The 25,530-nt window shown below is 36.5% G+C and overlaps 2 protein-coding genes across 3 annotated transcripts; one reads left to right on the top strand and one right to left on the bottom strand.

The window, feature by feature from the left end:
• Positions 1–10,236: 10,236 nt before the first annotated feature.
• LOC131532995 (UDP-glucuronosyltransferase 2A2-like) lies at positions 10,237–12,393 on the bottom strand. Its single transcript, XM_058764953.1, has 2 exons — positions 12,310–12,393; positions 10,237–11,854 (listed from the first exon to the last, which is right to left on the bottom strand). The coding sequence occupies exon 2, from the start codon at positions 11,846–11,848 to the stop codon at positions 10,244–10,246; it is 1,605 nt and encodes a 534-aa protein (XP_058620936.1). The 5' UTR covers positions 11,849–11,854; positions 12,310–12,393; the 3' UTR covers positions 10,237–10,243.
• A 6,445-nt stretch (positions 12,394–18,838) lies between these two features.
• On the top strand, positions 18,839–25,101 carry LOC131533014 (C1q-related factor-like). Of its 2 annotated transcripts, XM_058764995.1 has the most exons (3): positions 18,839–20,413; positions 23,754–23,970; positions 24,110–25,101. In XM_058764995.1, exons 1-2 carry the CDS (start codon positions 19,754–19,756, stop codon positions 23,931–23,933), a joined length of 840 nt encoding a protein of 279 aa, XP_058620978.1. In that variant the 5' UTR covers positions 18,839–19,753; the 3' UTR covers positions 23,934–23,970; positions 24,110–25,101. The 2 variants fall into 2 exon arrangements, with proteins under 2 accessions (XP_058620978.1, XP_058620977.1); XM_058764994.1 differs by having other exon boundaries at positions 23,754–25,101.
• Positions 25,102–25,530: the final 429 nt, after the last annotated feature.

Raw genomic sequence — 25,530 nt, 5'->3', positions numbered from 1 at the left:
TTGTGCATACTAGCTTGCTTGATTTATGTTGCACATTTATGCGTTACGTTAAGTGTTTCCCATGTGAGGTACTTTGTGTTGTTTGTTGCCATGACGTTCACACGCACCCGAAACTACTAAGATGGTACCTCAACGTTTCGCAGACACACCGTGAAACATTGCAAAAATAGGCTGAAACCGCTGAAACGTGATGACTGGAAAATGCAAATTTCAAGATATTTGGCTCACAGAAGGGTCCAAAGGATGTAATGTTGAATTGCTTTGCTTGTTAAGATAATGTAAAGCCATGAGGCAAGAAAAACTTAAAAGCATATTCATATATCTTAAAACTTCTGGTTACATGAGCCTAAGCTCTTTTCAATAAAATCCATGCAAAAGTTAATGTCAGATCATTTTAGAATACAGTATAGTATGTACCAAATATTATTCAATTTTATGCAAAACAGAAATACAACAAATATCAGATTTCTGTCATATGGCCAAAAATAAATGCAAAAAATAAAAAATAAATTGCTTTTTTGCATAGTTGTGTTTGACACATGAAAACTGTAACAATGTATCTTACAAGGTGACGTGATGTAACCTTTGCTCTTACTTGAAATGTGTCCCCACATTAAGTCCTTGAATTTGAGGGTATTGGACCTGGAACGTCCTTGAAAGGTCCTTGAATTTGAAGTTAACCAAGGTGTGGGAACCCTGATTACAATAGATAAGTAAAATTTGAATTGCTAAAATGTCCATGAATTTCTTTGGTTTCTATTTTATAGCTTATTTTTGTTTGTTTATTTATGGTTTAAATACAAAAAAAGAAAAATTAATTGTAATCTCAGAGTTTTAAACCCAACAGTACTTTTTTTTTTTTTTGATGTAATGACAGTTTTTAGACTTAAAAACGATCAGCAGTCATGCTAAATTATTTAAAGTAATCTTTATTCTGAAGTATTCTTTAAATAGATTAATTACACGAGTACTTTCAGTTATTTGGTTTTATATGAACAAAAAGTAAGCTATAAATTAAATATGTTCTTTTGATTTGTTGAAAGTAAATGACCTATTAGACAAAGTGTGTCAGCTCTCGTCGCGTGTCTACCTCTCGTATGTTCTCCGCAGACAGCATGCAACCTCACGCAAATCAGCTGCAAGTTGTATGTTTAAATATTGACGTCTGAGTTTGGAGATCCCCTTATGGCACGTATTTGAGCAGATGCAGAAAAACAGCATTAAAACTAAAAATACAATGCTTTGCTGCGGAGTTGATGAAAATTCTAAAATGTTCTTGCGTCTTCTTGAATTTATAGTTTCTTGCATTACATCACGTATGAACTGAGCTGTCCTTTATGCTGCTTAAAGTATAAAAACTGTAATTGGTCAGCAGAAACGTTCATATTTTTGCAGTGATCATGCAATTCAGCATGCCAAAAAAATTACTTAATCCTGCTGTTTGTGCTGGTGACATCATGGAGTTTCAGCTGTTGTGTTTTATTACCTAATATTATCTGAATTTGAGACATAGTTTAACAGAAGTGATTATGACAAAGCTTTCTTTCACAATCATATTTCTATAATCTATAGGAAGACCTAAAAATTAACATAGCCAACAAATGTATAAGAATATTCATTCCACATTCATAGTCTTTCATCTTCTGCAACATTTTGCTCATAAATGCACTCCATGAGCATTTCATTATGAGGGATAGACATCTTTAGCTGTTCACATGTACAAAAACATGCAGTGTGCATTATTTGAAATTGAGTTTCTGTGAAGTTTTTTGTGTTGCATAATTCACTTTGTGAAGTTTATTTACTCATCTTGATGATAACGTTGGGTTACCCTGATCTTTGTAAATATTCATGTCACTAGAAATGTTGATTGCACTAAGACAGAAAGCTTGATTTATCTAAGAATACTGTGTGGATTATACATCACATAATTGTGAACAGGGTTGGAAATAAGAGAGTAACTGTAAAAAAACAATTGCTGTACATTATGTAACTTTTTTTACGCATTGCAGTCTGCAAGAGACTAAACTGGCACTGGTCGTGGAAATTTTGCAAGCGCTCTGCATAAAGATAGAAACTATGAAAGGTATCAATCTGGAAGGAAAATATCACCAAAGTAAGTGGCAAAACACTACAGTTCGAGTCACACCTGCTACCCACAAGAAGCTGCTTATGAAATTGTGGTAAAATTACATTTTAATGAAATAAATGATTTACGACTCAAAGTGGCCATAAAGAGATTTTTATTTCTTTTTCAATACAACATTCTTAAATATAAAGGTTCTTTTTTGGAATTATTGGTTCCATTAAGAACCTTGAACATCAAGAGCCTTGAAAAACTAAAGATTCACTGGAAGGTTCTTTGAGAAAACAAAAATGATTCTTCTTTGGCATCACTCCAAAAAACGCCTTTTGAAACCTTTATTTTAAAGAGTGAAATGAAGACGTATTTTACAGTCAAATGATTGATTTATGATTTACAGAAAGTAAAATAGGAACAGTAAATAATAAAAGTTTGTTGTCATTTCTCTTAACACAGTAGGAGCGGAAACTAAATATGTCTCCAAAACCACGGTACAGAACGTAAAACACAGGTTAGCCAACATGAGGGCAATTCTAGATCGGAAATAGAGCGCGTTTACCACGTCGACAGTTTTACAAAGGTAGCCAATCTCACAACAATCATGTGCATGTGCTCGTACTTTATGCTAAATTATGCATGCTCCTGTTGTGTACATTACATTTAATTTTTCTTACTTGCTTAAATGGTTAAACTATTTATTTATTCTTAAAATTTTGTGACCTTTTATTCATTTAAGGTAATGGATGTGCATCCAAAGTTTCAACGCATGGATGTGTTTTGGAGGCTGTACAAAAATTGTTACAACCCTTCATCCAATTTTCCAAAAAACTTTAAAAAACACTGAAGAGTCAGGGAGAAAAAAAAACAGAAAACCTTTATTGTAGCTTGTCAAAGACTAATATATGAAATACATGGAAACTTACGAAGTTCAAGACTCGAAATTGAAAATATGTCTTCTGAATCATTCACGGTTTCTTCATAAATTTGAGTTTCACAGCCAAAATGTCTGTGAAATGGTATTTTTGGCTGTTGTTGTTTTACATTTTGATCTCAATTACTAGACCATTGTTAATTAAATGTATGTTAATGAAAACATGTCTGATACTTAAGCACACTTACTGGATGTTGAAAAGCCATTTGGAAGTTAGCAGTAGGAATCATGTAATCCTGTAATTAAGTTGAATAATTCCCAGTGTCCACTGAGAAAACTCCCTTCGCAGAGACTTATCAGGGCAGGAAGTCAATAGCTCTGGCTCCAATATACAAACACAAAGCTGCATTCCTATTTCCACTAACTGGAGCTCCAAAGAAATGTCTCATCCCAAACTATCCGCGAACTCCCAGTGGATGGGAAAGGGTGGGGTGCTTTCTTTAGCCACACACACACACACACAATCACAGTCTCCCTGTGTTCCTCCCCTCTTTTGTTTCTCCCCTTAAATGCTCCAGCCGCAGCTAACCCATGTCCATTTATTCACCTAACAGCTCCCTCACTCCATGTAGCTGACAATCATAATTTGTCTTGCACAATGTTTTATCTCTCTGGATTACTTTTGCTTTTGCTGGATCCGTCTATGATCTGTGGTAGGAGAGCTTTAGTTTAAGATCTAAGATAAAGCATGAGTGTAACTGCATGAACATCATCAATGCCATTATTATTGTTTATGGATATTATCTAGGAGACATGAAATCACATTACAAGCTTTTCTATGAATCATTGACTTTACTATTGTTGCACTAAACTTCAAAATTGTTTACAATAGAATAGATTTATTATAAGAAGTTGTGGTGTTAATGAATGTCTGGTAGCAACATGGATTAAAAAGTTTGTTTCTGTTCTCAGGTCAAACGACGCAAGATAACAGAACAGCATTTGAAGGTAAGGGACAAACTAAATCATCTCTCAAACAAAACAAAAGATTTGCCAAAATCACCTGCTTCTCACATATTCTTCTGAGAAAACCAAACAATTGCTGGCAGCCATTGACTTCCATGGTATTTTTTTCCTTAGTATGTAAGTCAATGGCTACCAGCAACTGTTTGGTTACCAACATTCTTCAAAATATCTTCTTTTGTGTTCACCAGAAGAAATGAATTCATGTAGGTTTGGAACAACATGAGGGTAAATGATGACAGAATTTTTAATGATGACAGAATTTTTGGTTGAGCAATCCCTTTAACTCAGAATTGCGAGGAAAAAAGTCAGAATTGTAAGATAAAAAGTTGCAATTACCATTTTTTCAATGGAGTAAATGGTTTTCCACCAGGGGCGCAAGGGACATGTCCCTACCAATATCCAGCGACTACCAAACTGTCCCTAGCAATAATTTTGATCAAACAATTAAATATATGTATATGTTTTTGTTATCTCAGATGCATCTAATATCATACCATTGATATTATACCTAAGAAGTTAACGTAAATACGTTAGAAAACTGCGCGCTTTCAAGGACGTGCATTTAATACATGGGAGGAATGTGGTCGCACACCTACGGAGCCCTTTAGAGGACATTGTGGTGGGAAAAATTCGCGGTGAATGAAAAAAATTCAGGGTGGGAGGAAAAAGATTTTTTCTAATGTTTTGCGTTCTCTCGAGAAACTTTGCGTTCCCTCGCAAAACTTTTGCGTTCTCTCGCAAAGATATTTGCGTTCGGACAAACGCTTCCTGTTTACTTTACAGCTTGCAGTGGAGCTCGTATGTTCACAATGGAGCTTTTCATAGAGTTTTATTTTGAACTTGCACTCAAAGTAATACAGTCAGTGCTTATGTCGAAGCACGGTTTTGGGACATTCTAAAACGCTTAATGTGGCTTAATGTTTTAAAACAGTGACATTGGAGGACTAAATTCGATAATAATAAATCCTGATAAAATTATTAGGCTAACATTAATAACCTTATTAATAATATTCCTATTAATAAAGCAGAATATGAACGCAACGCCCTGCACGTTAAGCCTTTTCTTCCCCATAGAAAACGCTTAAGGTAGGCTATAATGAAAGGTTCATGCAGCTCGTATGTTCACAATGGAGCGGTTCATATAGTTTTTATTTTGAACTTTGATTCAAGTATAAAGAAATACAGTCAGTCAGTGGTTAGTTCAAGGCACGGTTTTGGGACATTCTAAAACGCTTTAATGTGGCTTAATGTATTAAAACAGTGACATTAGGACCAAATTCGATAATAATAAATACTAATAAAATTGTTAGGTTTATATTAATAACCTTATTAATAATATTACTATCAATAAAGGAGAATAGCCCAAAATATGAATGCAACGGATTTGGTATTTTTAAATCACCGTTTTCATTATAGCCTACTAAGCTTTTATGGGGGAGAAAAAGCTTAGGCTACGTGCAGGGCGTTGGGTTCATATTCTGGGCTATTCTGCTTAGTAATATTATTAATAAGGTTATTAATATTAGCCTAATAATTGTATCAGCTTTTATTATTATTGAATTTGGTCCTCCAAGTCACTGTTTTAAAACATTAAGCCACATTAAGCGTTTTATTATGTCCCAAAACCGTGCCTTGAACTAAGCATTGACTTATTAATTTATTTGAGTCCAAGTTCAAAATAAAACTCTATGAACCGCTCATTGTGAACATACGAGCTATAACCACTGCAAGCTGCAAAGTAAACAGGAAGCATTTGTTCCGAACTCAAATGGTTTTGCTAGAGAACGCAAAAGTTTTGCGAGGGAACGCAAATATCTTTGCGAGAGAACACAAAAGTTTCTCGAGGGAATGCAAAAGTTTTGCGAGAGAACGCAAAACATTTGAAAAAAAAAATTCCCTCCCACCCTGAATTTTTTCCATTCACCCCGAATTTTTCCCACCACAATGTCCTGTAAAGGGCTCCGTACACACCAGACGAGAAGCGCAGCGCCGCATTTAGAACATCTCAGGTATTGCACCCAATTCAAGACAGCAGTCTAAAACAGTAAATATAAAAGTTCACTTCAGGAATTAACGAAGGTGCATCGATGACTTTGAAGTACAGTGTTTGACAAAACAGAGCAAATGGAAAGAGAAAGCACGACCTATGGCTATTATTAGATGCAGACAGAAAGATACACGATCTTCCAGCCTAGGATAAAGTCATTATGAACATTAACAATAATTTGCGACAAATATAATGTGGATTTTATGGTAAACTATGTAAGTGGCGCACTGTGTAACTTTAAATTAATGTTGTTCAACTGAATGTACAAATCAAACTGGTAGCTGAAATATCCACATAATAAAAACAACAATGAAATAAGAGCGTGCGGTTTGTCTGTCAATCAAATGTGCATGAAAGTTCTGTTACTACAGCAACAGCAGAGTTTTCTTTCAGAATCTGGGTCGATTAATATTAAAATTAAGTGATGCGTGATAAAGACACCCGGCACCTAATTGTGTAGGCCTAATTGTGTAATTGTCTTGTTATACATTAATTTAAAAAACAAACAAAAAAAACTCTGTAGCCTATATGAATATGTTGACTACCATAAGCTATAAATAAAGAATTTAGGTGACATGAAACTGTTGTCAAACGTCTATCAAAAAATCTTTAGAAAGTCTATTTAGAAAGTTTGGGATGAGTCAAAGATTATACTTCAATGAAGTCTCATGAGTTATGAAAGAGAAACCTCTGAGCAATAACATTTTCTGGGTATTTATATGATTTTAATTTGAATGAAAGAAAATTAACATTCATAAGATATAAATTTTACTCTCTAGACACACTAAAAATCATCTCAAACCATTTTAATGTTAATACACTTAAGTTTATATCAAAATTCTTTCATTCACAAAGATGGAGGTTTATACAGTTAACGAGGGACACTACTGTATTTTTAATGTAATATTTATTTATTTTTCTTCTATATATTTAAAAAATATTTTCATATTTAAAAATAAAATGCCTATGACAAATTTTCATAAAGTGTCCATTCACCCTATATTGAATTGCATTGATAATAGGAATGCTAAAACGTCATGTACGCATTTCGTAATGGTGTTTTTTTTCTCCAGATGAGAGCATCAGAGTCAAAAATGAAAGTGTACAGCAAGAACTGGACAAATTATTCAGCACAGGTACATAATGTCTGCATTATTTATGCTTGCATCATCTCATCGCATGCACTGCTGACATTCATAATGACATTTTCACTCTTTCAGAGAGACCCAACGTCACGCAAGACGACGGTAAGAGATTTCCGTGACACTGTATGCTTGAGCTATTAGACTTCACTAGATCGCTTGTCAGTATCAATTATTAAACAAATCCCTTGTGGCTCAGAGAATTTTCAGACTCAAGATTTTCAAATACGTTACGGTCACTGTCAAGAGGAGCTGTTGAAGCATTATGGTGGACAGTGCTGGGAGATTTTCAATGACAGCATGAGTGAACTGGGAAAGGAGAACTGGTGTAATATGGAGAAGGTGATAAGGTAAGCCAGAGCTTCTTCTTCACATGTGACTTTACTTAAAAGGAGAAACTTCTAGAGAAATATCATGTTGTACTCGTCTATGTTAATTACATGTTGGGCCCAAGCAATGCTCTGTTCATATGTCTTGTGGTTGAATTTCTAAGTATATGCATAAATGTTTACATGAAAAAAATGTTGTATGTGCATCACACTCTAAAACTAACAGTTACTTTATCTTTTCTACTGAGAAATGACAAATGTTGCTTACCTACATGGTATATGCACAAAGAAAGGAAATGGTCATAGAACAATTGAAGGATGTGTGGGAAAGAAGTGAGATATTTCTTGAAGCCTGATTGCTGGCTACTTAAGGGACTCTGAGACCACCTGGTCCATTAAACAATGAGAGACATTTCCGTTTTCTATACATAAGCATAGATAAGAAATTGTGTTGTTGTGAACCAGAGTGATTAGGGTTTTTTTGCTACTATTGTCTGTCACACAACTCACTTTAGGACGGTATCATTATGAAAGAGTAGCACTACCTACATTTCAATAGATTTTTTAATGTTTTTGAAAGAAGTCTCTTATATGCTCTCCAAATATGCATTTATTTGATCAAAAATACAGTAAATACATCAATATTGTGAAATATTACTGCAATTTAAAACTGTTCTCTATTTGAATATATTTTAGAATGTAATTTATAGCTGCTGAATTTTCAGCATCATTACTCCAGTCTCCCGTGTCCTTCAGAAATCATGATGATTTTCTGCTCATTTAAACAGTCCTTTTTGTGGAAACTGTGATACATTTTACATCAGAATTCTATAATGAATAGAAAGTTTAAAAGAACAGCATTTATTTGAAATGGACTTTATGTTTCTCTCTCTCTCTCCTATGTCCAGAAACTACCACAGGTTAACTGTGTGTGTAGAGTATGTATGCAGTTTGTATGGGTGCTTCTACCCTAATCGTGTGGTGGAGCAGTTGTTCGTGAGGATACACCAGCAGTACTTCAGTCCTTGTAACAATGAAGAGGATTTACCCGACGCTCCGGCTGGAGTCGTGCTCGTATCCACACTGCTGCCTATCCTCCTCATACCCTTCATAGTGTACATCGTGGTCTGGAAGAGTAGTTTAAGGGACTGACCACTTTTGCATTATCCTGGATGAGTTAAAGTGATAGTTCACTTCAAAAATTTAAATCCTGTCATCACTTACTTACACTCATGTCTGAAACCTGTGTGACTTTCATTCTTCTAAAGAAGATATTTTGAAGTTGTTGTTTGGATGTTCTTCAAAAAAATTTCAAAAGGTGTTTTGTGTTTTGCAGAAAAGACTATTGAAATGAAATGAGGGTGAGTAAATAATGACCCAGTTTTTAGTTTTTGAACGGTTGCTTTAAAGTAAACTTTGAATATATAAAGTTCATGTGGTTCACAATGATGTCATTTCTGTAAATAAAGCACACGCAGTGAGTGTGTGATTTTTCGACACACTTATGATTAAGAGTAAAAGAGTCTGATAATATGTGCCAAATGTGATCATGATATGAATATACCGTCACTTTGAATTATTAATTCTGAAATACTGAATGTCCTACATATCCTTCTAGACTTTATTCAGTTGTTATATGTCAGTTTACAGCTATTTATTTAAACTTGAAAATGCTCAGCAACTTGATGTAAATCGAAAAAACATTAAGCAAATTTTGAAGGCTTATTTTTAATGCATTATAAGGATATTCTAATGCATAATGCCTTAAAAAAACATCATCTGTTGCATCATCTCATGAATCATAACTGTGGTTATAATACAATACAATACCTAACAATTTGTGGTTATGCCTTTTAAGACCGCAATGTTTTATAACACACAATGAACACATATCCAAGTTACAATGCATTATGGTTCCCATAGTTATAATGAAAGTCTTATATTTTGACACTGTTTAAAATAATTTAACCTTAGGTTTACTGTCTTATAACCACTTTATAATATCTTATGATTTTCTAAAAGCAGATCAAGACTTTTTATTTTATGAAAAGCAAACAACTGCTAAACAATTATTATTTATCATTATAAAGCATTTGAATTGTTTACTAGAATACTTAATTTGCCACTTTATTTTAAGCAGTAACAAAACACTCATAAAAGTAGTAAGATTCTGTGCAGATTTTAAACAACGTCTAAATATTACAAATATAGGAATTAGAATCCATTATAAGCTAATATAGCATGGTGTTCATTGTGTTATACATAATCATACTCTTAAAGGTTATATAACCACAAATAGACAGTATTATAACTGCTGTTATGATTATTATTCATCAAAGCATATTAATTTAGTGAGCAATTATGCATGCATTATAATAAGACAAGGCATTAAAAGCATGTTTTTTTCATGCATTGGTCAATTTTACAATATTTTCATAAAGTGTTGTTTCAGACTAGTGGAAAGAAAATATCAGAAATATACAAGGCTTTATCCAGTGTTCAGATTTCTGTTCTGGAAATGTATGTTTAATTAGTGCATATTTAATTAGATAATGCCTCATTTGCATATTCAAACACAACATATAATAATAATAATAAACTGTTTCCAATTCTTAATGTTAATGTTCTTCATTCTTATGATGATTTCATCTGGGGTGCCTTGTCTTAAGAATACACCTGTAATACATCATAAATACAGGGTTCATAGAGAGTGTTACTAAATATTGTTTATTGGTCATAAGTGCGTCACTCACGTTTTGATTTCTGTCTCCTGCACAGTCTAAAACACAAATAGCGTATTATAAGAACCACAGCTCCTCCTACTGCCAACACCACTGCTAGCAAAAATGCCATCACGTCTAAAGAGTGATACGAGTACCACGGCATCTTATAAGAGTCTGTACGTAAATGAGCAGCACCCTTGTGTCGCATGACGTACTCTATCCAAAAGAGGGCGCTGTCTTGAGGTTGCATAGGCTGGTCTTTGTGTAGCCTAGACAGCTGTTGCATGTTGTCCCTGTACGACGGCTGATGTAAAACCTCCTTCACTGCCACCAAAAAGCTCTGGCTGTCCAGTTTGGTGACGTCAAGAACCTTAGCAGCCCCTCGCACCTTGAGACGCAACATATTGTCAAATTGGTCAAAAAGCAAGGGAATCCCAACCACTGGAACGCCATGGTACATAGACTCATAAATGCCATTCGTTCCACCGTGAGCGACAAATGCACGTGTTTTAGGGTGACCAAGTAGGTCGTTCTGCGGAAGCCACTTAACCAGAAGAGTGTTGTTGCCCAGATTACGAGGACGCTCTCCTAAGTGCCTCCAGATGACACGCTGAGGCAGCTGGGCAAATCCGGCAGCGATTTCAGACGTGATTTCACTAGGAAGACCTTTCACGAGCGTCCCGAGAGACATCACAACCACCCCGTGTTCCCCTGAACCTTGAACAAACTCCTCCAGGTCTGGCGGTAAGGGCTTGGAGGGTTTGCATTGGAAGCCTCCGATGTAGACGACGTTTGGCATGGTTGGACGCGGGAACTCGAAGACGAAATCCGTTCTCATGAGCCAAATATCTGCGCCTTGCAGCAAGTGGTAGAAATCAGTTTCGGGTCCAAAATAGCGTGCAACTAGTTTGTCATATTCTGGTCTCACAATAAAATTGTCTATGCACGTGTTTAGTACATAATGGAAGAAGTTCTTGAGCCTGTCTCCAAATGACATGCGGTTAGACAAGTGGCTTCCAGCTGCTGGGACGTAAGAAAACGGAGAAGGCGCGACAACAAAGTGCCCTTCTCCACTAGTGATCCATCTCACATTGTAAACCATTGGTAATTTGAGTTTATGAGCCACTAGCACTCCTGCAGGCAGACCTGGATCGATAAGAGCCAAGTCATAACGCCCATCATAGAGCTGTTTCATTAACACCGGGTTTTCGAAAATTTCCACAACCAGCTGACTTGCTTGCCAATGCATGCCGTAGAGACTGTTCAACATCTGCCAATAGAACTGCACGAATGCAATCGGTGATCCCCCATGTTTTTGTATCTCGAGCATTTTGCTCAGGAACGAGATGAAGAAATCTTGTTTCTCTATGTCTATTGGCTCCGGTAGGGTCACTGTTATGGCTTTATAGTGTGGTGAATGCTCCTTGACGTACCAGCTGCTGGCAGATCGCACCACGGTGACCTCGTGACCACTGGAGTGAAGGACCTCGATCAGTATATTCATGTTGACCCAGTGGCTGCCGTCCACAGGAAAAACAAGGACCTTGCCGGCCAGAGCAGAGGGAAAGTCGGTGGAGAGGAGTATGGATAGTAGCAGAAGACAGCGTGAAGATTGTAGGACAGTCATTGCTCCCTAGTGCACAGAAAAACACTTATGTTTACTAGACGGACTTAATACATTAAATGATGAAACGGTAACTGTAATTCCTTGAACAAGGTGTTTGTTTGATCAAACACATTCCTCTAATGCCGGAAAATACTTCATGCTTGAGTGCATGCATGGACACACACACTGTTTCTGAAAGCTTGAACAGACGGTGTTATTAAAAACAGATGTGTTTTGTTAACTGTTGAGCTTTTGGAGAAAGATTGCATGTTGTATAAACTGGTTTTCCTTTTGTGTGCAACATGCAAATTAAAAAAGTCAATGGGAAAGCAAGATTAGAAATTCTGACAGTATTTTCTGCATTTAAACATAAGTATGATTCAACAAAAACTGTAGATAATAATAAAGTTAATGTTCATTACTGAACTGATTAAACTGTGTGGTTTTCTTGCAAAGAAAGGAGGAAAATAAATCATGTTTACCTTCTTCTGTTGCCTCTCTTCCTCTCTCTGATGAAACAAGGGTTTGTTCTGTCTGGTTCCAAGTCCAGATCATGTTTTAGTATTGCATAACTGAGTGGAAGTAATCCCAGAAAAGTGGGCGTTGTTAATGTGAGTTTGCATGAGAAGCGTGCACTAGTGCTGTTTCATGTTTTCTCTAGGACAGTGTTTCTCAACCCTGGTCCTGGGCGCCCCCCAACACTGCACATTTTGTATAAGGGAGACCCCTTATCTGACACACCCATTTCAGGTCCTGGAGTTTCTTCTAATGAGCTCATGAGTTAAATCAGGTGTGTTGCCTTAAAATTTTAAGTTGGCTCAACTTTTTTTCTTTTCTTTTTTTTTTACAGTGTTGGTCAAGCATTAGTACAGGATCTAACAAGTGTGCAAGAAAACAAAATCATAAGTAATTTAAAAATCAAAAAAGCAATTAATAATATAAATAATTTAAATTATGTTTGTACTTTGATTTCTTGTCTTTGTTATTATCAGTACCAAAAAAAAAAAAAGTGGAAAAATATTTCCAAGGTCATATAGTTCAGATGAGCACACAATTTTCCCATTATGCTGCCTTTCATGATTAATAATGACACATTCATAAATGATGACCATAATCCAAACATTGTTGAGGAGACTGTAAACTTCGAACTTCGACATATTGCGAAATAAGGTGAATGTTTTGGTGAACTTTTAATTTGTACGAGGCATATATATATATATATATATATATATATATATATGCCTTTTTTTTTTTTTTCTTCTATATGTATTACCAGTTAGTGCTGGTAAGTCTAAAACAACAGATGTTGTATTATTTTAATTTGAACAATGTCTTCCGTATTTATCTCAAGTTATTACCTTTAGTAATTACAGCATAATGCCACAAGATGGCGACATTTACAAGTGAATATTGTGGCTAAGCTTGAAGACAAATCAATTAATGCACGTTTAAGTTTTCATGTTCAGACATTGATAGGCCTACTATAGTGGAGTCTAACACAACTCAACACACTTGTCTGATATGATTCATTTATGATTTGGGCCATTTCATAATGAATGAAAGGTTAATTTCTGGGTCTGAAGAGGTCAGTGCTGTCACAAAGATGTAACTTCTGAATGTTTGCCTTCTTGATCCACAATCATTCACTATATCAAGACAATAAATGTCAAACTCAATGTTAGTTAATAGGACAGGAACTCGCTTTATATTTAAAAAATCCACTATGAATGACTGGAAATGGTCCAGATTAATCATGAATCATATTAAAAATAGTCGTCAGACAAATGTGTGTTTAGTTTCAAATAAAAATATGTGCTCATTTCATAGTCTTTTAACAATGTGCCAAATCAACCAATTAACAATTTGAAAATATTTTGTAAAATAAGATGCATCTTTATGAAAGTGTAAAGCATATGCATGAATTTTTGTGTGAATATGGAAGAAATGTAAAGATATCAGCAGATTTAATTCAAACAGTAATATGTCATATAGATCTGAAGCACAGATTCTGAGTCATGTGTGTGCATCTACAAACAGCCTGCAAAGCAAACTCAAACTGACACGTCGCTCCGTATGGTGGGTGGAAAACACACACACACACACACACACACACATACATAGAAACACACTGATCTGTGGGCAGGTATCATTCTGACATAAATTATGCTTTGGCACGTTACTGTTTGTGTGTGTGTGTGTGTGTGCGTGTGTGTGTAGTACGTGCCGTAGGAAGCAAGCATGTAAATCAAAATAAATCTCGATTTCCCACATCTTATTTTGAGGTTTATGGCCTCCACAGAGACAACAATCACTCCTACTTATACAAAGACAAACGAATCTTTGTTTCACTGAATTAAAAACCTTGACCAAAAACAACAATTAAAAATTCAATTACAGTAAATAACTTTCGGTTTGTAAACAATATAGTGTTTAATTCATAAGAATTGAAAGAAAATCACCACTTCCCAACTATACACAAACAGATATATTTTCTTATTTCTTGAAAAAAAGACACCTTTCACCTTTCAAAAAAACATGCAGAAGCCCTGAGGATGAAGGTGAAAGGTGTCTTTTTGACTTGCCTTCATGAGTGTATTTATAGGAATGCACAATATATTGGCACAGTGTTTATTATTGGTTGATATTAGAGATTAATTTCTTGGGATCAGTATTTATGAAAACCCATTTCCACCACATATGAAAAATAAAATCATTTGACACATTAAGTCATAATGATGAGACTTCTCTTAATTTCAACATTTTACGTCAGTTTTTTTCTTATGTGGCAGAAATAGATATTGGACATTTAGTTGTGCATTTATTATGCTTTTTAGCTATTTTCACATTTATTTTCTGCCTGAAACTGATTTTCTTATGCTGCACAAAACTGTACATGTTGTGATACCTAAATTTATTTGTTTATTTTAGTATGCATACTAAATTTATATGCTTTCTGTATATACATATTTATATTTATATACTTTATGTATATGAAATTGTATACAATTTAAATATCGGCTGTTGTTTGGTTACCAGTCATACTAAAAATAATTATTAACCAAAACAGTTAATAAGGTCAGCCAGCATTTTAATATGTGCATTAGCATGTTCAGTAGTGTCAGCTTTGGCCACTAGAGGCACATTGATAATTATTTTATTTTTTTACTCCTCCATAAATTGCCCCAGGTCACCTTGACTATGAGAGAAAAAGAAAAAAAAAAGCGTTCAAGGAGACGCTAAGAAAAATGCAGAGAAATTATGCATAAATGTTTTGGGTGGTTTTATGTTGTTACACACAGTGCAAAAACATGATCATAAATATGAATGTAAAAAATTTGAGAAAAGCATATTTCCTGCTGTTTTCACCTTTCCCTTCTTGGGCTGTTTGTGACATTGGTGAGTGTCTCTTACAATATTGTGTAGTATGTGTTCCTCAAATGCAGTGGTAACATAAAATAGTTATGCTGTGTTGATGCATTGTGTAACTTGTGAAGTGATGCTGAAATGACTGGACAGTTGTTTTGAACACTTTTCATCGCTTTTAAAGTTACCAGCTTTTGCCTTTCCTGTGTGTGCTGCCAGACATGGACACAATTCCAGAAAAAAACCCTGCACATATATGTTCATGCTTACAGACACTAAGCACATGCATGCAAACACAGCTCCAAAGATCATTATAGCTTACATCATGGTCTGTCCGGCCCGCCTGAGGTTTATCTGTACATTATGTTTGCTTTCAAGTAAAATCGAATAAGGAGCAAGAAATCCCCCCTCGCTCAAGGATGAGCAGGACGCGTGCATCTCTCTGGGGGCTTGTGACTGACTCAAGGGGCTTGTTGTTCTCAGCTGGCGGAGGCATGGGGAGGAGAAGAGCTGTGGAGGAAGTAAATTACATAGCGAGGGCTGGAAAAGTCTCTGTTCTTGTCGCATTACTGCGGCCGCCGTCAAGGGCACCGCGGCCGCGGTTTGAGTCACTGCGCTCGGAGCTCTGCACGGCCTTCGTTCCCTGCAGCCAATGATCAACATTCTCTGTTTCAGTGACTCACAGCGATAGTCAGCAAGCCCTCCCCTAGTCTTCATCATGTCCCATGACAGCATCACAAGCCACAAGAGAGGATGGAAAAGTATGCAATGTTTGTGTGAAAACGCACCTTCGGTTTTAGACTGTTGTGTATGGTGGGACAAATGAAAGGCACCGTGAACTTACAAAAAGAAAATCCCTGGAGCAACATGAATTTAAAAGGATACTTCACCCAAAAATGCTTTACTCGCCCTCATGTCCTTCCAAACCTGTATGACTTTTTTTTTTTTTTAATGATGAAAGATGCTTTAAGAACTGTTTTATCCATGCCGTTAAAGCATATGGGGTCCAAAACAACATTGAATCCCATCAATTATCAATGTATAAATATAAAACTGGGTCCCACTTTATATTAGGTGGCCTTAACTACTATGTACTTACATTTCAATTAATCATTTGGTACAATGCACTTATTGAGTACATACATGCTTTTACATTGTACTTATATTTTTAAAAATACCTATATGTAATTACATCTGTAATTAATTTCTGTAATTACATTTATAATTACACTGTTGACCCATCCCTTACACTTTAACCCACCCTTTAACCTACCCATACCACCAAACCTGTCCCTAACCTCACCCATATCCCACCTCAATAGCAGCAGAAGTGTTTTGCAATACAGTATGAACACAATAAGTACATTGTACTTATTTTTTGATGTAAGTACACAGTAGTTAAGGCCACCTAATATAAAGCGTGACCTAAAACTGAGACTTTTTTCAAAACATATTCCACAAAAGCAAGAAACTCGACATGGAAATTAAGAAAGGTTCTTTTTGGGTGAACTGTCACTTTAATTGTCCTTCTCAAGTGATGGCTCGTGGCTTACTAGCTGTTCTGGTTACTAGCGCTGACCTTTAGCCATTACACCATTGCAACCAGGAACTTGTACTGGAATCTAATGAATAAAATGAACTCATAACTCATTTTACTTCTGTAATGCAACACATTTCTGAATGAATCAAAATATTCAACAAGAGAAATATGTAGGTTGGGACTAAATTATATCCTGTTGTAAGAGGAACCAATTTTGACATTTAACAAATGATTACAAAGTCACTTTTAAATTGTGCATAGTTTGTGTAAATAATGCGCACTGAGGAATTCTTCACAATAAGACCAGGAGCATGCATTAAATGGGTAAAAAAATAAAGTCCATTGTGATCAGTGTTATTTTAGTTTTATTTACATACTATTGTAGTTTTTATTAATATTTTGAATTTCAGTTTTTTTTTTTTTTTCAGTTTAATGATGTACTAAAAATGTCAAAATGTTTTCCTTTGTGGTTTTTGCGTACAGACGACAATGTTGTCAAAACGATCCCTTTTCACGTGGATCCTCGAAAATGACTTAAAATGCTGTATTGTGCATGCCAGGCCAGTAGTTGGCAATGTCACTTTGTAAGGAAATGCTACGCACACACGTAATATGCATGCATATGATGTCACCATTTTCACAAATTTGCATTTATTTGGTTTACACAAAGACGATAATAGTCATATGTTCAAAAAATGTATCTTTGACACCCATTGTCAAAAGTTTGCGTTTAGAAAATTGTTCAGTTTTTAGCAGAATACAGTGATATGTAGACGCCCCCTGTATGTGCTTTTCCCATTTTTATTATTTGCTTTTCTTAAAACTCATTTTGGTTTGTTGGCAGGGCAACATTTCGAATTTTTGTTTTAGTTTTTCCATCTACGCTAATATTTATATTATATTTAAGCTTTATATTAATTAGTAAAAATGTTTTAAATAGATTTAGTTTTGCTTAACGATAAAAACCCTGGTTTTATTCCATGTTAACTTTACCAACACGACTCTCAAGTCGTTCATTCTCAAGATTGTGCATTAGCTCCTACAGCTGCATTGGAACATCTTTTTACGTGGGCTGGGAATCAGACCCAGGTGTCCAGCATGGTGGGAAAATTCTACCACTGTACCAGAAATGAGCCCATAACAGGCCCAAGGCTGTGCATTTCCAAGCAGGTCTTCTTTCAGACCTGACATTCATTAAATAAATGGCCAGAAAGGGCCTGTAATAAACCAGCAACCTTAGGAAACCATTTACCACCTGCTTCAGCCGGCTGTGTGATGTTCTTGAGCTCTTCGCTTAAGGTTGATGCAGGCAGTGCAGTTTTTTTCTATCCTCTGATGGTTGCTTGTCAGGAATGTATATGTTGAATGTGATGAAAGTTGCTTTAGGAAACAGCATGTAAACAAATGTATTGAGATCTTGCATAAAAGTTAGTAGTCTTTTATGTCAGACTGTGTGCTGTACATCTGTACAAGTTTGACAGAGTTAGTTATGCCATCAATCGGGTCATGTTTTGACATCCACTTTGACATGCATAACAAAGAACTCAAGTGACTGAACTCTGTCATGGCTGGACGCTCATTTTTCAAAGCAAACTTAAGGTAAATTGTATAATATAAATATCAAGAGAAAGCTACCAAGATATCGTTCCAACTTTTATTTTCTTTCTCTCACAGACAGAGTACGTCATTAATTGCTGTTCAAACTGATTCTTAATTAGATGACCGTCGTAGGAGCAGCCACACAGCAGGATTGTGACGCATCATTTCTGACACTGTCAGAACTTCGTTGGAGGCTAAGATTCATCACAAGGGCAATTAATTGTTCGCCGGTGAGCATGTCACACTGAACTTTAAAAGTCCTGTAATGAAACTGCTCCAAAAATGCTAATTTTTCTCTGATGGAATAAATGTGGTTTAATGGGCTTTAGAAAGTTGGGTTGATGAAGAAGCCCTAACTCTCCATTCACCATTCACATCTTGTTTCTTGATCTTTTCAGGTTAACGCCATGGGGAAGCTATAGTTGCGCTGACTTGCATGCGCTTTGGATCAAAATACCTCCTGAATTAACAAATATAATGTAAATATTCTAATTTTCATACAGTTGTATTCATTACAGCCTGCTGACAACAAATGATCATCAACTCTCATACGAGTTAGTGTTTATTTAATGAAACGAGACAATTATGAGCATGCCCGTAGCGTGTTCTCATAATCCGAGTGAGCTATGGAAGAATTACTATGTGTTTACTGCACATAAATAAACAATGACATAATTACATAACGATGCCAGGAAGATGCGTTGAGGGCGGTTTTGAGAGACAGAGAAAGAGGGAAGCGGAAAAATCCTTTTGCTTGCACTCAGCAGGTGTCCCTTTCGATTAACTGACGCTTAGAATGCATCCTGTCATATTTACTTGACCATCACACAGACAGAGAAAACAGACTCTCTCTTCCTCGTCTTCCCTCTCCTCTCGTGCTTTATCTAACCACCACGTCTAAACCCTGCCATCGAGTCTTGCTGTTCAACAAGTGGAAAATCAAATCATATTTCAAAAGACTGCACAATAAAACACACTTAAAGGACCTGGCATTGGGTTTCCCCAAATACCCTTCTTTCTCTCTGATTCTCTCTCGCTCTCCCACTGTTTCTTCATTTGCAGAAAGCCTCCTCCCACTTGTCCTTTTTGAGTCATACAAAGAAACCCACTAGAAGGGCATTCTCTCTCTGTCTCTCTCAATCCTACTTCCTTCCTCAACGCCCAAACACTTCTCTCCACTCACCTGCTGAGACAGCGAATGCGCTCTCTCTTTCATGCAAGAAAGACACACACACATCTGAGCTCCCTGGTGGTTCTCATTTCCCCTCTCATCTCCGTGAGCACCTGACGTTGAGGGAGCTTGTTCCCTCTCACTTCCAGAGGTCAATATTCCGGCTTACGGCGAGAGCTCCGCACTGGCGGCCCAGCCGCTTTCCCGCTTCAGCCTGGGACGGAAGACCCTGCTGGGGGCCGGCACGGCCGTCATGCTGCTCTTGGTGCTGGTGGTCCTCATTCCTGTTCTGGTTCATCTGGCGGGCAGCAGCGAAAACGGAGGTCAGTATGAAATGCTGGGCACTTGCCGAATGGTCTGCGATCCATTCTTGGAAAAAACTGGCACTACGGCTGGTATCAGTATGGGCACAGCTATCACTAATACGCAGTTGGAAGCTGAAGCGCTGACTGATCATAGCATGGGACCCCCATTGCCCACCTATGCCCACGGACCGCAGGGCAAACCCGGCCGCCAAGGAAAACCAGGGCTACCAGGACCTCCGGGTCCTCCAGGACCCCCAGGACCACCTGGAGAGCCAGGTCCTCAAGGACCAATGGGGCCACCAGGAAATAAAAACCACACAGAAAGACCAGACATCTTTGCTCTGGGTGGAAGAACAGCTACCGGAATGGGGACAGCTGTCTATACCATGGGACCCCGCGTGGCCTTTTACGCAGGTCTGCGAAACCCGCAGGAGGGCTACGAGGTTCTGAGGTTTGACGACATAGTTACAAACATTGGGAATAACTACGATGGATCGACTGGGAAATTTGTGTGCAAGGTTCCTGGGACGTACTTCTTCACGTACAATGTCCTCATGAGAGGAGGGGATGGAACCAGCATGTGGGCTGATCTAATGAAAAACGGACAGGTAAGAGTTTTGCTGCTAACACACCTGTACTGTACATTTTTTTAATAATATAATATTATAATATTCATAATTATGTGTTTTACTACACATCTGTTGTTTCATAAAATGTTAATTATAATGACTGCAGATTTCGATAACTATCAGTCCTAGATCTGTTTAACATTGCAATAATGTCTATGTCTGTTTTAAATGGAAAGATAAGGTGCATATTATTCCGGCAGCATATCCAATTCATACATTACATAACACTGATGAAACACAGACTGCCACTGGGATGTAATTCCTCGAGTTTCTGAATAATTCCACTCCAGTGGGTTTCAATTTGAATATTCATGTATCAGGATATCCCGTATGTAACAAAAAGTGCATTTAAGGTTGCTTTCCAGCAAAGGTCAGTTTCATGTTTGAGATGATCTTCTGTCATGTCTATGGTCAATGTAAACCGTAAACAAGGAAAGGTTTCACTGAACCAAGAGTTCGCCTCTAGTCAGAAGGGCTGCTTTGTGTCTGTGTGTGTGTGTGTGTGTGTGTGTGTGTGTGTGTGTGTGTGTGTACATAGTATACTTGTCTTTCTGGCATCCCTCAGTGTGTCATTCTGAATCAGGGCACTTCTCAAACACGTACACAAATTCAGTATGAGTCTTTCACACACGCAAAATAAATACTTTAAACGATGCCACACACCTCAGAATATATATATATATATATACACACACACAAACACACACACACACAAACACACGCAAAGGTTTACAGAAAAAAATACTTTATAAATATAGTTCCTATAAGTAAGATTGGTAGAACCAATCTCTATATCCCTGTGACTGTCTATTTATACATATATAGTATACATATATTGAATTTATATATAGATAGATATTTTAAAAAATATATATTATTTAAATATACTGTATATAATAAGTAGTATTTTTAATAATATATATATACACATACACACACATTTATAATATTGCTATTTTTATTATTTTTATTGCTGCTATTAAAGGGATAGTTCACCCCTCCAAAAAAATTAAAAAATACAATGGGAGATGAATACAAATACAAGCCATCCTAGGTGTATATGACTTTCTTCCAAGCATTATAATGGCAGTAAATGGGGGTAGAGATTGTGCATAGATGCACTTTTTTGGGCTTCAAAATCTCGGCTCCCATTCACTGCCATTATAAAGCTTGGAAGAGCCAGGACATTTTTAATATAACTCTTGTATTTGTATTTCTCTGATTGTATTTCTCTGAAAGCCAAATGTCATATAAACCCAGGATGGCTTGAGTAAATCATGGTGTAATTTTCATTTTTTGTGAACTATCCCTTTAACACGAAACACTAGAGTATCTTTGTTTTGACACAAAGTCTTGACACAAACACTGCACACATGGCTATTCTGTATATATCTTTTATCTCCTTTGCTTTAGCCAGGCTGTGGGCTCTAATTATATTTCCGTCATGCTCGGTCAGTCATACACAGGAAAACACACATGACGGATATGAGTTTGTACACACAGATACATACATGTACATATATATACACACCCACGCATGCTGTGTGCTTGAGTCAGATGTGTTACTCATATGAGCGCAGGGAGTGATGGCCCACAGCGACAGCATTTCACCATCTGACTGATGCCCTCATATCTGAGCGGCTTTAGTCCCTGTCCATCAAACAAGTAAATGACAAAATTGTCCATCATCTCAGGCTCCCAAATAAACACTTAAAGCTTTTTTATCCCATTAGCTCAGACCTACTCAAAGTTGTTCGTCTAACCTGGTTTAAAAGAGGAGGTGGCCCGTTTTATTTATAGAGGCTGGAAATAATGAGGAGGGTAGTGAGAATGTGATGGGAATGTGACACAGACTGGACGAAAAGCCACATTTCACAGTGAGAAACAGCTCAATATGTCAAGGAATATTGGCCCCTTTTCAAAGTCCCTTTTAAGGCACTCTGTGGCCGTCTGGTAAAACCCCCGACTGCATTTTTCTGTGTTGGCAGTAGACACGCAATTACAGGTTATGCAGTTGAATGAAGAAAGAGCAAAATCACCAAAAGTTCTTGACAAAATTACGTTTCAATTGCATATTACAAACCTGGCATCAATTGTATGGTAAGTTATGCTTCTTCAGCTCAAATTATGCAGTTAACTGACCATTATGCATTTAAGGTGTCTGGATTTGAGTGGATTAATGCTATTGTTTCAGTAAAGTATGCCAGCTTGTACCATGCTTGCATTAATTTTGGCTTTGCCATTTACTTAATACAATGCATGTGTAAAGCATGTGCAGAAATTGTTTCTGAGAATGTGCATAAATTACTTTTGGTGTGTGTTTTTTTTTTTTTTTTTTAAATACAGCTTTCATGTTTTGTATTGAATTGTATATTAATGCATGTTAGTTTTATCAGAATTGCTGGAAACCTGTATGAAGGAAGTAGACTTGTTTAAGGCTTGCAACCACATTTCCTTTGTAGGATTCTTGTATTTAAATTAACTGAGGAACATCCAATTCTTGTTTGCCTCCAGCTTTACTTCTGATCGCATTTTCATAATTTACATTTTTAAAAGGTCTGCTTTAGAAGAAGCACAGATAAGCCATCAGCTATTCAAAACAGATTCATGAAAACATTGTTAGCTCATTTTAATCTGCCGGAAAAAACACAGCTGGTAATTTGAGAGTCAGACAGTATGTCTTCAAAATAATGAGATGATATGTTATTGGGGGTGGGGGTGGGGGGTATAGTGTTTCAATCCCATCAGTCTCACCTAAAGAAAAGCTGTAAAGAAATTCTTTATCCAAAAATGAAAGTTATGTTATTTGTTTACCCATATGTCATGCAAGATTCAACATTTTTCAAAAGAAGTCTCTTATGCTCACCAAGGCTGCATTTATTTGATCAAAAATACAGTAAAAACAGTGATATTGTGAAATTATTACAGATTAAAATAAATGTTTAATTTTTCAGCATCATTACTCCAGTCTTCAGTGTAACATGATCCTTCAGAAATCATTCTAATATGCTGATTTGCTGCTCAAGAAATATTTCTGATTATTGTTAATGTTGAAAACAGTTGTGCTGCTTCATATTTTTGTGGAAACCGTGATACATTTTTTTCAGGATTGATAATTGAATACAAAACTTCAAATGAGCCAAAATATAAATATAGTCTTTACTGTCACTTTTAATGCATTCTTGCTGAAAAAAATTCTCATTTCATTAAAAACAACTTTACTGACCCCCAAATTTGAAAGATATAGAATATATAAATATGAGTATCAAATGTCACATTGAGCTGAAGGTCTCTCTTGTTCCTCTTTCGCTCTTTGCAGGTGAGAGCCAGTGCCATCGCTCAGGATCAGGATCAGAGTTATGACTACGCCTCAAACACCGTCATCTTGCACCTCGACCCCGGAGACGAGATTTTCATCAAGCTGGACGGTGGGAAAGCGCACGGCGGGAACAGCAACAAGTACAGCACTTTCGCTGGCTTCATTCTGTACAGTGACTAGAGGTCAAAAGGTCATCGAATTCAGTCTCTGTCTGTAGGTAAGAGATGTTAGGGGGTCTTAACTGATTTAGGTTGTAAATCTGATGTTTATTAACACCCCTGACATGTTTAGGTCAGGAACAATTTATAATTTTTTTTGTCATTTTTGTTTTACCTCTACGGTTTTCTTTGCTACAGGGTATTTTCACCTGAAATTCAACAGCTATACACTCATAACTGAGTCACAAAACGCAAGATAATTTGTTTAAAGAGTCAAATGATTCATTATGCAGCCTGAAGGGAATGGACTTGTATGTTTTGTTGTAATCGACATGTGGTTTTAAAGACCGGATCCAATGAGAACACAACAGGAAGTGGTTTTCGATTTTTGAATCTACCCAAAAAAACTTCAACAGACACACATGAAATCAACAAGAATGAGAGAGCCGGGCTTCAGGATTTCATCAAAGTCGTAATTGATCAAAAGCCCAGTCAAGTGAGAGTTGATATTTCATTATGATGTTGTCTTTGTATGTATGATCAATCTGTGAATCTGCACTGCTGTTTATCAATGTCTCCGACATAATGTGAAGTGAATGACCCTAAATGATACACTAAAATCTTAATGAGTGTATGCACCTGGTTTTGACTGCTGTAAATTACACCTTGTCCCTGAGAGTCTGTTGTAAATCATAGTAGTGCATCTGTTTGTGATTGCTGTGTGAATGTGGAAGTACTCACACAAATAAAGCTAAGCGTTCGTTTCAGCTTATAGCTAAAGCTAAACCCATTCATTGTTGTTTCTACCAATGAATTATGAAGTATGTGGCTAATATTACCATTAAAAATAAATCTTATCCCGCTAAAAGTTACTACTTAACAGTGGATGGAGATCTATAACATATTGTAACTGTAACAGTTATGCTGGTTTATGATGATGACGACCACTATCTAAAATTATGTCCTGTATATATCGCAATAGCTATGACCTGTAAAATGTATCTAAATATCTAAATGTAACAGCTTATAGATTTTTGCTTTTGCTAATAAATGGGATTTTTCTAACACTTTGGGTCACTCGGTTGATTGCTAAGTGATGCATGGAGTGATGCATGCTGTGTTGTCTACATAGACAGCTGCCTTCTTAGGGAGCATCCTAACACAAAGGAATAGGTCACCTAAAACTGAAAATGTACTCACCCTCAGACCATTCAAGATGTAGATCAGTTTGTTTCTTCCACAGATTTGTAGGAATTTAGCATTCCATCACTTGCTCACTAATGGATCCTCTGTAGTGAATGGGTGCCGTCAGAATGAGAGTCAAAACAGCTGCTAAAAACATCTCAATAATCCACACCACTCCAGTCCGTCAAGTTAACATCTTTTGAAATGAAAAGCAGCATTTTGTAAGAAACAAATCCATCATTAAGACTTTTTAAACTTTAAAACCATTACTTCTTGCCAAAATACGAGTCCATAATCCATAATAACGCATACTCCGGTAAAAAAAAAAAAAAAAAAGTCCATCTTCTGTTATCTTCTCGCATCAAAATCCACCCACATATTTGTTTAGACCTGTTTTGGACTGTTTTTACTTGTAAACAGTGCTTGATCTGTGC

The sequence above is a fragment of the Onychostoma macrolepis genome, chromosome 24 (assembly GCF_012432095.1).
Source record: "Onychostoma macrolepis isolate SWU-2019 chromosome 24, ASM1243209v1, whole genome shotgun sequence".
In the NCBI taxonomy this organism is placed as follows: domain Eukaryota; kingdom Metazoa; phylum Chordata; class Actinopteri; order Cypriniformes; family Cyprinidae; genus Onychostoma; species Onychostoma macrolepis.
The sequence above is the reverse complement of the archived record's forward strand: the minus strand, read 5'-3'. Positions and strand labels throughout refer to the sequence as shown.

What these genes read in the sequence shown, in the direction of transcription:
- LOC131532995 (XM_058764953.1), bottom strand. Translation starts at nt 11,848, where the DNA reads ATGACTGTCCTACAATCTTCACGCTGTCTTCTGCTACTATCCATACTC.
- LOC131533014 (XM_058764995.1), top strand. Translation starts at nt 19,754, where the DNA reads ATGCTGCTCTTGGTGCTGGTGGTCCTCATTCCTGTTCTGGTTCATCTG. An exon ending in ATCTAATGAAAAACGGACAG is followed by an intron (nt 20,414 to 23,753) that starts GTAAGAGTTTTG and finishes CGCTCTTTGCAG; the next exon opens with GTGAGAGCCAGTGCCATCGC.